This window comes from Vicugna pacos, chromosome 12 (assembly GCF_048564905.1).
Source record: "Vicugna pacos chromosome 12, VicPac4, whole genome shotgun sequence".
NCBI classification, from domain to species: Eukaryota; Metazoa; Chordata; class Mammalia; order Artiodactyla; family Camelidae; genus Vicugna; species Vicugna pacos.
Window position 1 is genome coordinate 40,532,737 of NC_132998.1, and position 13,483 is coordinate 40,546,219.

Here is a 13,483-nt window from a genome sequence, read left to right on the forward strand (position 1 = left end):
TATTGACACTTGAAAAACTGTAATATAAAATGTTAAGCAATTTTCAGTGGGTATGAAGGAAAAACATATTTGTTTTTTGCAAATTTTTGGTATACATCATTAGTAAACAGACCAATTTAAATAATGATACATTGAGAGAACAAGTTTATTATAATCTAATTCAAATAGGGTAAAAGATAGCAACAAGAAAATTTATATTTCTTCTTACCCCCTGGGCAATAAATACTTCATACACACAGCAAATTCCCACAACTGTTATTCCCTGCTCTTTACACAGTGTTGCAACTGCCACTAAAAAAACTGTCACCGCAATGGGAGTCCACACTGCAATTTAAAAACAGAAAAATACAAGACACTCAAAACAATTTAATAATAGCATAAAACAGTATTTTAAGTGAGACAACTATCAGATACTACTGAAAAACTTCACTGGTGTTTCTATATTCATATTTGTTATTTCCAATTGAACCATACCTTGTATTTTAAAATATATTTAAATCTGTAAGTAAATTTTGCTTTATACATCCAAAATAGAAAAACAAGATGTATAATTTGAACTAACATTTTTTTTGTGGAAAGGAAAATTATCTAACAAAATGCTAGCTTTTTAAAACAAAGTGTGGCCAATTTGGAGAAGGGAACTTACAAGACTGAATGTGATGATTAATGAACTACCAATTTGAAATGAAGATAAATACCTGAAATTATCATACAGATAATTTTATTATATCTGTAATTAATTAAAAACAAAACTGAAAACTGCTGGGCAAAGTTCAGTACCATTCTTTTTTAAAAAGACTACAAAAACTGAAACAGGTTAACAATAAGTATTTAAATCAATATTATTAAAAATTTGCAATAAAATATTCACAAGTTCTTTTTAAATGGAAAACCTACTTCACCAACTGTAAATAAATGTCTATTTTTTGGTAGTCATTTGAATAAAGAACAATAAATTGTGAGGGTAATTCTGGATCTGCTACTAAACTGCTCTGTGATTTTTGTGCAACTTTTCTGAGCTTCAGTTTTCTTATTGGAAAATATGATCTCTAATTCTTTTCCAGTTTAAAAAATATATGGTAGTATGATTATGTGACCTTAATTTTTATTAACAACATTAATCAAAGCAAAAACTCAAATAATTGACTTAAATCCAGGTATAAATAAGAACAGAACTCATGAATTTAATACCTTTTTCTTTTGTCACTGGGCTTTATACAGAAACATCTGTTTTTGAAATTATTTTCAATTTTAAAGTACACTTTAGACTAAAATTACCAAAAAGAAAAACAACTCAAAAAACAAAAATTAGAACACTATTGACAATACTAAGTATAACAGTATTCCTTCCTCAAAAAAAATCTCATGTTTTAGATAGGCCCAAACCATCAATACTAATGTAATAAATAGGTTATATCAAGGGCTGAATCTTCATGCTAAAGTCAACAAGAAATTCATAGAGCAAAGAAATCAGACGATAATTATTTACTAAACAGGCTGAACCTAAAGTTGGACCTTGAAGGAAATATAGGACATGGGAAAATTAGGGAAGGGGTATGTATGAATAAGGGAATACAGGAGGGAATAAGCGTGGCAAATGAATGATATAGAAAATAGCATATTCCCTGGATGGGTATGCATATACTGAAAACTAGTGAGAAATAATGGCCTTGAAAACAGATATACTGAACAGTCTGTATAAACAGTTTAGCATATTTCATTGAGTCTTAACCACTCTACAGCATAAGAGGGAAGTTGTAATTGTACCCATTTTCAAGATGAGGAAATAATATGGAGGTTTGATAAGAGTCATGTACAATAACGAGACCACGACTTTAACTTGATTTTTCTAATATTAAATTCAGAGCTTCTTACTAATTTGTATTTCCACTCCAAGGAAGAGAAAGCAAATAGCTGCCTCCATAATGCTGGATTCAATCTAAGCAACTGACAGTACTAATGAAGGTAAAAGTTTTACTAAAGCTGGTCATTTCAGTTCTTCAACCTTTGGTGACTAAATTACTGTATGAACATATACACTTCGATTTTTATAATCAGATCTCTGTGGCTAAAGTTACCATGTGTGATTTTTGTTCAAAACAAGTAGCCCTGCTAAATAAGCTGATACTTAAACAAGCGCGCACACACACACACACACACACACACACACACAAGTGTAGAATGAATTCCAATCATTAAAAACTATTTCAATTTCAAAATACAGGTTTCTAAGCTGATTTTACATGTGTAAAGATACATATCGTCAGCAATCATGTATTTACATAGTCATTTTAAGTATCTACCACATTTGTAGGGGAGAGAGAGAACAATATGTAAGCAAGTAAAGATACGTTTCGTCAAATGGTGACCTAAGTGTTACAGAGAAAAACTGAAGGTGAAAGGAAATAAAACGAAGTGGGAAGGATGTGTGATGCTACTGATGACATTTAAGCAGAAATCTAATGTAATGAAAAAGCAAGTGCAAAGGGTCTGAGATGAATCATGCTTATAAAAAGGGTATGGGACATGAATAACCTAGAATTTAAGTGATTAAATAATTACGAACAGAAAATCTCTGCATAGGATAACATACACTAGATAGAATGGAGAATATAAAGATGATGACAGAACTGTGCTCTCTAGGGTAAAATAATGCAATGTGCAATATGAAGTATCATAGGGGTTAAGAGGATACAGAGAGGTCCAGAGCAGGTCTCAATACCTTTCCAATTATAATTTAAAATATATTACACTCTTTCACCTGACCATTTCCTCAACAAATATATACCAAACACCTTCTGTGTACCAGGAACCACTCTAAGAAATAGAGATAGAAAGTGAGAGAAAGTTATTTGCCCTAATGAAGGTTACGTTCTATTGTAAGAGAATGAGAAGGGGTGAAAGAAAAAAGTACAAATTCTGTATTTTTAGATTAGAAATGAGTCTTATGAGAAATGTAGGTTGGAGGAATAGAAAAGCAATACAATTTGGTTTTTGGTCTGGTCAAGTGGTGAACATGATCTGTTGACTCTTCCCCCAAAATCAAGCCTAGAAAGATTCAGTGAAAGGGAAGTATGGCTTCTAAGACATTAAAAATAAAAAAAGAAAGAGAGAGAAAGACTTCTGGGCATTGAAGGTTATCTTAAAAATGTACATTTATATACATGTTATGAGGGACTACATCTAAAGCAAGGATGACAAAAAATTTTTTTTAACTTTTTCCTAGCCAACCCTGACTGCCCAAGGTAAATCATTATCTGTGCCTTTACTGTAGAACTCTGCAGTTACAGTAACTTGTGGTGATCCAGAAATGAAATGAGAATACTTCAATGTAAGTCCTCCTGGGGTAAAGAGTAAGATTTTTTTTTTCAAGGTCCAAATGACCATCCACTCTTAGCTTAGTCACTCCCACACATTTTCTATCTAAATGTAGGGGGGATGGTGGACTGGCTGGTTCTCAACACTGAATCCCTTCAAGAGACTTGAGTGGGTGGTTGGTAAAATGGTAAAAGAGAACAGTGAACAACAGTGGCCCTGGGGAGCCCAGAGCTCTCCACTCTGGGTTTTAATGAATTACGGGATGGATAGAGTGGCCCTGGTGTTTCTCCTTAACAGAAAAAGTGGTCAATAACTTTCAGAGAACATGTGGCCTGAGTCCACAAGCCAAAATAAGTAGACATCTAAAGGGTACAACAATTATAGAAGATAACAAACATAATAACACGTATGACTAAATAAGAATTACTTGAAAAGATACACTACGAATTTAAAATAAGTAATTCTACAGGAAATAAGAAAACTAAGAATTTAAAATAAGTAATTCTACAGGAAATAAGAAAAGATACTGGAGTTTACAAAGAATAAGAAATCATTAAAAAGAACCAAGTAAAATTATTAAGAATGAAGTAAAGTGAAAGGCTACTTTGGTTAGAATGAAGTTTCTCTAAGGGCAAAGCAGTTGAACTGAGGCCTAGTGATATGAAGAATGTAAATGAGACAACTACGTGAAAATCTAAGGGAAGAAACCTCACGTACGAGGGAATAGCAAGTATAAATGCAGGTGCTTCACCTGTTTGAAGAATAGTAAGGTTTGCTTGACTATAGTGAAGTGACTAGGGCAAAACTTCAGGAGACATGTTTAGAGAGATAGGCTGGAGCCTGATCATGGTCTTGAAGTCCAGATTTATCATTCATGCTTTGCTGAGGATGGTATTTAAAGAGAATATTAGTTTGTGATTCTGTATTAGTTACTGGACTACCTCTCACCGCATAACAGAAAACAGGGAAAACAGGTATAATGCTTACTATGAGCCAAGCAGTGCCCTAAATGCTTTAACATGCTTAACTCATCTAATCCTTTTCAAAAGCTAGGGATTATTATCTATGTTTTATAAAGAAACTAAAGCAGAGACGTTATGTAATTTGACCAACATAGTAAATGGAGTTACTAAATGGTGGACCTGAAATGTGAAACCAGACTCCAGAGTCCATGCTCTTAACCATTATGCTATGCTGTACTCAAATTGTTTTCAGAGGGCATTACACACAGAAGCAAGGGGCGAACCTACTCATATTACAAATCTAAGAAGACACTGAAGGTATTTAGCTAAATTGCTTACTTCTTGAACCTTAGTATTGATACATAAAAAAATTAAGCTCCTTATCATCAGTGCCTTGTCTACAGTGAGAAAATTCTCCAAGAACATGGGGAAAAAAATCTCAGGATTAAATTTTAGGATCAACGAAGTACAGGCTAAGGCCATTCTGTGAAGTCTCTTTCACGCCCACTGTGCCCATATTCTTAAAATAATCATTTTCACTACCTGGAACTCGTTTTCTGAGAATATCAGGCATCATTAAGACTAATGGGCTAATACACAGAAAGCATTTTCCAAGGAAGGGCACATGGTAAGGACTCAACAAACCGCTGAGCTATGATAAACGCATAATAAAAGTTATACTCTTACAGGCTTTTAACTTTGTCTAAACAATACAATATACAACCTTCTTAGGTGTTATTTAGAGGAAAAAAACTGAAGTACTGGTACCAGAATCATTTAGAGGTAACAGCAAATGGAACTAAGAATGACCCTACAACTCCTACATTCTAGGCAAATTTTTAAAAATTAGATCATATAGAATCTTAGTTATGATAAAACTACACACAAAATTTTTAATATTGATAATACTGCATACTTTTCTTATGGACATACATGTTAAAATAATATAACATATAAAGATAAACACCAAAAATGGCATATATTTTATAAGAACCATTTGAAATATGTACCTGATCGAGTTTTATAGCTAAAGGAAAAATTAAATGTTACACATTTACCTATGGAATTATCTGGTCCTTTTGATTTGGTATATGATAAAAATGCAGCTAGAAAAAAGATAGATGACAAAAGTTCTGCTCTTCCTACAACACCTGTCACCTAGAAAGGGAAAGGGAGGAGTGTTCATATTAATGAAAAGCACCTTGAAAATTTAACTATATATAACAGCAACAGTAGTTTAATTAGAAACTAAACTGCCATAACTTTTCAAGTGCACATTTCTGTTTTTTAGGTATTCTTTGAGTGCCCTCATGTGGTGAATTTGTGTATCTTCCATAAAAATAAATTTATTAGTGATTATAACAATTATTATTATTATTTTATTATTTTGAAGTAATTATAGACTCAGAGGAAGTTGCAAAAATAGTAATAGAGAGGTCCTTTTTACCCTTTATACAGCTTCCTCCAAAGGTAACATCTTACATAATTATAGTACAATATCTAGATCTTAACTGAAAGAAAAAGGCTTTTCTTATGTGTTTTCTTAAAATACAAGTGTCCTTAAAATACAAAAGTATAATAAATTTAATACATTATATCTTCATAATAACTGCAAACTAAAGTTTAAAAAGACAATAGTTTTAAAATGTCCTTATGAATACAAAAAATTTAAATGTAAAACTCTGAAATTTCCCTTCAAAGTATTCTGAACTCATCATACAATTTAAAACAATCTATCATTTTTGTAGATGTAGCGAAAAATGTTCAGCTAGACACCAAAGGTTCAGGATACTGGGAGAGACGTAAAACCCGCCTCTAACACTCCAACACTCCACAAAGTTTACATATACATACTATTGTTTACAACCGAAAGCTTGTAACAAAGCAACTGAGCAGAGTCTTCTGTGCTGTTGAGAGTCAATTTTGGAGTTTCAAAATTACCAAGGAAAATGAAGTTATAGTTTGAGTATGTCTTAGTGACAGACATATCGGCAATAGCAGAGACAGCTCACAATTTTGAAACACATGGCAACAGACAATATGAAATTACTGAGCATTATCTTTTGCTAGGATGTCTGTTCACATTTGCATACATTTTGATTTATTTTTATCCTTATATAAGTTTGCCTTGTTATTTTGTTTTTTTGAAACATGAACAGTATCAAGTTGACAAATATTTTAAAACTATGTATTTCTCAAAATTTATTAGCAAAGAAAATAATTGCATTCATTTATATTTTATATTGCTAATGTTGAATGATTATATCTTATGTTCTTGAATAAATGTTTATGTTTCAAAATTTGTTTCAAATTTAAAAATTTTATGCAGTAGGACATTAAGACTGCACTAGGAAGTTAAGACATTGTACTAACTTAGGAGTCTTCAAATACTTGGATTAAAGTTATGGTTAATACTTTTTTCCTAAAAATATATAACCATTATAGTCACTGTGTAGGCTTTATAAACAAAATAATGCAAAACGTATCTATAGTTTTACTTACTGCTTCTGTGTGTATTGGGTGCACTGCAAAAAGTAAAGAGGCAATCACACTACTCCGGCTGTCCAGAAAATGTTTGCAGACTTTAAGAAATATCACACTAACCACAGCATGAAAAATCATGTTTAGAAGATGATATGACATTGGTTTTAGTTCACTAAACAGATAATTTAAGCGAAACGTCAATACTGTTAAGGGACGATAAGACTTGTGGCTTCTCTCCTAAAAAGGAGGAAGAAAAAAAAAAAAGAAAAAAAGGCAATCATTGATTATTAAAGTATCTTGGTCCTCCAAGGTACATAAACTAATCATTGCTTTAACGACTGAAAGGTTCCATGCTTAGCTGAGAAATAACAATAAAATAATGAAATGCCCCAAGAATAACACAAACATAAAAGATAGCTCTATAATCTGTGTTTTCCTATTTTCTTTGTCCAAAAACAAGGCAATTTTCTCTCTGATATATAGTGGTCGAAGAATTACTAGTAGAGGAAAAACATTTGATTATTAATTCTTCTTCAATACATATATTAAAAAAAAAAAAGAAACAGGACAATAGTGGCACTAATCAAGTTGTAGCACAGGATTCTCTCCAGAGGCTGTTCCGAACTTACCAATGTAAGTGTTTATCTAACTGCTGGCTAGATCTTCAAAAGGAAACTATGAACAGAATGCCTACCAGTGCAGTTTAAACAGTGATGACTCAGAAAGGTACTGTCTAGTTGTTTTATGAAGAAACACCTCCATAATGTATAGATCTGAATACATTAGACCAAAAATCCCTAGGTACTACATACAGAGTAATACAAGGGCAAAAACTTTCTCGGAATGTTTACTGTAAGACAAAAATCAAACCAGATTTAAGAATAAAACTCACAAGTCAAACCTATATAAAATATTACCCTAGTTATGTTTTGTAATTTTATACAAGGGTATCCACACTCAGTTTCTTTGCTCTCCTATCTCTTACCATATTTTGCTGTAACTCTGACATATAGGTATAGACTTAAGCCAATTCATTCCTAAAAGGTGACATTAGGAAGCAAAAGCAACAAACATTTCCCATTTTGAAATTAGGAGTATTTTAACATCAGGCTGTAATAACTACATACAACGTGTTACCAACCTAGAATGTTCTTTCTTGCTTGGTTAATTCCTGTACATCCTATAAATTTCAGCTCAGGCATATGAAAAAATTTTTAAGGCAAGGTATTGCACTGAAATGATCTGTACCAGAAAGTAGCAAAATGTTCTAGAAGCTTTTGAGTGCCTGAAATGTTTCTGGGGCTCCACTGGAACATATTTGCCAGTTGAAAGGATAAAGTCAGAAAGTAGCAGGGAATAGGTATTTTTAATTGCAGTACACATAATTGCTTTATTAGATACATACATATGCTATACGTAATGACCAACTAAAAGATAGACTAATTATTATACATAACTAATTACTCACATAATTCATTAGTAATCTATTTAACACTCTACTGTGACAAACAATCATCAGCTTAGTAAATACCAGGTTTACTCTGTGAATATATAGTAAAACAATTCCACTATGAAAAAAACCAATTCAGATCATTATTAAGTTCAGGTATTTAAAAATAACTCTTAATTATTCATGGTATTAGCTGGCAACAGAAACATAAGCATGAATGCAATGAATGAATAAGCCAACAGTTCCCTATTAATGTGAAGCTCTCCATAAAGGTATGGAAAAAACACAGCAAGAAAGGATATCTGCAGAAGTTATCTTAACACAAGTACTTCATGAACCAAATGCCGGAAGAGTGCGGCTCATTACAGCCCAGTGATTCTCAATCATGGCTGTACCAAAGAATCATCTGAATAATTTAAAAACAAATTAAAAAAAAAAAAAAACCTACCCCTCTCCGAAAAAACCACAACAATAAAAAAGCAAATATATAAACAAAACAAAACATATTGATGCCCACATCTCACTCTTAGATAACTGCAATAACTGTAATTAACAGGCTTGGGAGGGCTTTGGTGTTAAATTTTTTAAGTGCCCCAAGTGGATTCTAATGTGCAGCCAGGGTTGTAATCCACTGAACCATTAATAAACAGAGTATTACATATCTAAAGAATGGGCTTATTAAAGAGTTGATCTGAACACTTGGTGGACCAGGGAGTCCAAAGACCTCTAACATAGTAGTATTCATGTAGCTAAGAAGAATGTCCTAAGCCCAAAATGTGTCTTTGAGGTCTACATTGGCAGAAAAATCCTTAAAAACGTTTGGGCGCCTGCACTATTCAGGCTATCATTACTTGATGACATCAAACATTAGATCTTTGAATGTGCTAATTTCAGACTTGTCAAGAAACCTTATGACACCTAAATACTACTCAGAATAATTTTTCCCTACAGGGAGAGACTATACCCATCAGAAAGTATGAGAAAGTGACACTCTTCACTCTATAAACTATTATTTTATTTTATTCTTAATTGAAGTATAGTCAGTTTACAATGTTGTGAAAAGGGATCCAAACTGGAAGAGAAGAGGTAAAACTGTCATTATATGCAGATGACATGACACTATATATAGAAAACCCTAAAGGCTCCACAGAAAAATTACTAGAGCTGATAAAAGAATTTGGCAAGGTAGCAGGATATAAGATCAACATAAAGAAATCAGTAGCATTTCTTTACACTAACAATGAAATATCAGAAAAGGAAAGAAATAATCTCTTTTAAAATTCCATCCAAAAAATAAAATACTTAAAAATAAATCTGACCAAGGAAGTGAAAGACTTATACGTAGAGAACTATAGAATGCTAAGGAAATTAAAGAGGAGTTTAAGAAATGGGAAGATATCCCATGTTCTTGGATTGGAAGAATTAATATTGTTTAAATGGTCATACTACCCAAAGCAATCTACAGATTTAATGCAATCCCTATCAAATTACCCAAGACATTTTTCACAGAACTAGAACAAATCATACTAAAATTTATATGGAGTCACAAAAGACCCAGAATTGCCAAAGCATTACTGAAGAAAAAGAATGAAGCTGGAGGAATAACCCTCCCAAACTTCAGACAATACTACAGAGCTACAGTAATCAAAACAGCATGGTTATTAGTACAAAAACAGACATAATGGATCAATGGAACAGCACAGGGAGCCCAGAAATGAACCCACAAACTTTCGGTCAATTAATCTCTGACAAAGGAGGCAAGAACATACAATGGAATAAAGACAGTCTCTATAGCAAATGATGTTGCAAAAACTCGACAGCTACATGTAAATCAATGAAGTTAGAATACTCCCTCACACCATACACAAAAATAAACTCAAAATGGTTTAAAGACTTAAATATAAAACAAAACACAATAAATCTCCCAGAAGAAAACATAGGCAAAACATTATCTGACATACACCTCAGCAATAAACCATCATTTTCATTTGTTTATCCATTCCATCTGAGTTTACTATAAGCCTTTTTTCTTAATGTGTATACTTAAGGGGGCTCTGAACAAAATTAAATTTCAATCTGTAAAGCTCAGAAAAATCACAAAGCAGAGCACTGACACTGGTATGACAACTTTAATGATCCCTTAATCCCAACTAACATTTCATGTCAAAATCTAATGTCATGATTAAAACATAGGATCATATTTTTCACTTATTATCAAAAGACATTCTTTTAAAGGCTAGAATGGGTGAGAACAGGAATGTTGCAGGAAAACAAATAATCTGATTATTTAATAAGAAAAAATACTTGTCTTTGATCAGAGGAATGAAAGATTCCATAGTCCGCCTTGAGAAGTTTCCAAATTTGGAGAAAAGGGCCATAAATAATAACTGACAAACTGTAACTATGAAAGAGTGTTACATGTTATCTCTCTACAACTATGTGCTAGGTACCATAGACAGACTAGTTAATTTATCCTCAAGGTATTATTCTTTTATAGATCAGGAAAATGCCCTGCCATCTAAAAGCTGTGTTCCCACCTATTCTACTCAACTTTTGCATAACACAACAAAAATGAGAATCCAATCTATATGAGCCCAAGCTAATAAGGGTTTACTTCTGAACAGTTTAACACTGACCTTCAAAATAAAGTCACTGGCAAAGTAAAAACACTTTTATTAAAAACAAACTAAACCTTTGGGTTCTCAAACACTAAGTCAAAATAAGTATTAGGTAAGAGATACACCACAAATTAAAATTTTTAATAAGTCATTTTTTCCACAGAAAACTGGCAATATGTGGACTCAGCATTTTTACCCTTAATGTCCAATCTATTTATATTGAAGTTATATACATTTTTAAATGGTTAAATATACCACAGGTAGTCTTCTTTTTGCCTGATTCATAAGACTGGAAAAAGAGAAATAAAGTCAGGTGTAATAAATAGATTGGTATTACATCTACTGCTCTTCTAACACATTTGGTTTTTACACACACACATTATTTTTAAAAAGATTAAGCCGAGGTACACAACCTAGGAAAGAATCAAGCACTACTTAAAGAGGATAATCACATCTTCATATTCCTACCTAATTTATTACAAACACATTATGTCTCATATAAAACCTTTGAGGGAAAAAAACCCGTAATTGCTATGATAACAATGCTGACAAAGAATTAAGAGAAATAAACTGTAAGAATATTTAAAAACCTGATACAAATAAATAATATATACTTACCTCAGACATAGGAGTTCCCCAGAAATCATTCTGAAATAAAGTTTTCAAAGGTGTAGATGGATGCAGGTCTTTATTATCCAGTATTGCTGAAACATCATCAAAAACAAAACCACAAAATAGGCTGTTCCAATAGCAGACAGTAACCACACCTATTATTAAGGTTACTTCTTTAAGGTTAATATCAGCCATCTTTTCCACAAGCACTTGTGGACAAAATCTGGGGGAAAAAAACGAAGATAAAATGAAATAAGCAACATTTTTTCCCAAGTAAGTCCAGTTTTAATAGAAGGATGATAAGTAAAATAAAGATAAAATGCTAATTCTCCTAGGGAATTCTTCAAAGCTGAGTTCAAATGTCATCCACCTCTAAGAAGCATTAGCTGACCACCTCCCCACATTCCTAACCTAAGAGAGAATTAATTGCTCTTTCCTGTGTGTTTTCATACCTCTATTACAGTCCTTTACCACAGGACTCAATCTTTAAACCTATCTCTCTAGCTAACTAAACTAGATAGTGAACTCCTTATCAACTGTTACAGGTCAGGTTATCTGGGAAACAAACACATGCAAGATAACTAAAACAACAACAACAACAACAACAACAACAACAACAACAACAACTAGTATGATGTGCTCCAGCAGTAGCTAAATGAATCCCTATGGGAAAACAAATACATACTTAAAGACACTGATCATGGGTTTTCTGAAATGTAGATAAAGCTTATGTTTTAGTACTTTATGAACCTAAAGATCAACTATTACCTAAATCAGGAGTTCGAACTTGTAGCCTGAAGTCTTGTTTAGTCTGATTAAAAGCCTTTCGAGAATATCCATCTTGAATGTCTTTATGCTGGCTGTATACTAGCCAGTTAACTACAGTTCCATTATTTTTCACTCAGATTGATTTATTTGACAGAGTTATGTTATTTAATTGGCTCTTGGAGCATTGCAGTTTATGATTCAGATTTAAATCATGGTTTTTCTTTTTCCCATTGCAACAAAAACTTTTAATATAGACAATGGCTTCATACATGACAATTCATAATTAAGTCACTGCTTGAGAAAGGATTCAGTGATGGAATGTTTATAGGGTAGAAAGAACTACATGAACTGGGGGATACTGAAGAATAAACTCTACTATAAAAAAACAAGGTTGGAAAGTACTCTAACAAGTTGATACACTTTTCTAGCTTGAGTAGTGTCATTAGTATCATTTTAGTGTCATCACATGTGGAGGGCAGAAAAATGACTCCCCCCCACATTGTCCATACACAAGTCATCTGAACCTGTGAATATGCTACCTTACATGGCAAAAGAGATTTTATAGGTGTAATTAAATTGAGGATTTTGAGATGAGGAAATTATTTTGGATTTTCTGGGTGGGCCAATTCAATGGCAAGAGACCTCACAAGTGAACAAAGGAGGAGGGGAGTCAAAAAAAAAACAGGGATCAGAGTGATATTATGGCTGGCTGCAGGCCACAAGTCAAGGATTGACAGCAGCCTTCAGAAGTTGGAAAATGCAAAGACATATTCTTCATTAGATCTTCTCAAGGGACCACAGCCCTACTGACATCTCAATTTCAGTGTGAGACCCATTTGGGAATTCTGACCTCCAGAACTGTAAAACAATACATTTGCATTATTTTCAGCTACTACATATGTGATAATTTGTTACAGCAGCAATAGGAAACTAATACATAATTTACAGAGCCAGAAGATCTGGGACCTGAGGTATATCTGTCTGCTCAGAACAGAGGAAGAATAGGGTAGAGAGGGTGAGCAGAGATTTTAAATCATATGTAAGATTCATGTAAGAATATATATGTAAGAACCTATGGGAAAGTATTAAATTATTTTTAAAATCAGATGGGAAAACTTTAGAATATATTAGCCTTTTTAAGAAAATGGAAAATCCAATCTAATAAATCAGAGAAGGAAATTAGCTGTATTTTTTGAAGAAGTATAGTTTTTAATTAAAAAAAATTATCTAAGGGTTTATCTTGAATCCAGAAGCAATTTAGCATCTCCAAA

General features: G+C 32.7%; 1 protein-coding gene across 2 annotated transcripts in view; it reads right to left on the bottom strand.

Annotated features, from left to right (window-relative positions):
* TMTC3 (transmembrane O-mannosyltransferase targeting cadherins 3) overlaps positions 1-13,483 on the bottom strand; it is a 67,273-nt gene that overhangs the window by 48,085 nt on the left and 5,705 nt on the right. For both annotated transcript variants that reach the window (XR_012078556.1, XM_006197881.4), the window contains exons 2-5: positions 11,451-11,667; positions 6,783-7,001; positions 5,339-5,438; positions 209-324 (exon numbers count right to left, since the gene is read on the bottom strand). Coding sequence is in view for 1 of the 2 variants with exons in the window: in XM_006197881.4 (XP_006197943.1) it covers positions 209-324; positions 5,339-5,438; positions 6,783-7,001; positions 11,451-11,639 (624 nt within the window). In the remaining variant the exon portion in view is untranslated. The remainder of the gene's footprint in view (positions 1-208; positions 325-5,338; positions 5,439-6,782; positions 7,002-11,450; positions 11,668-13,483) is intronic.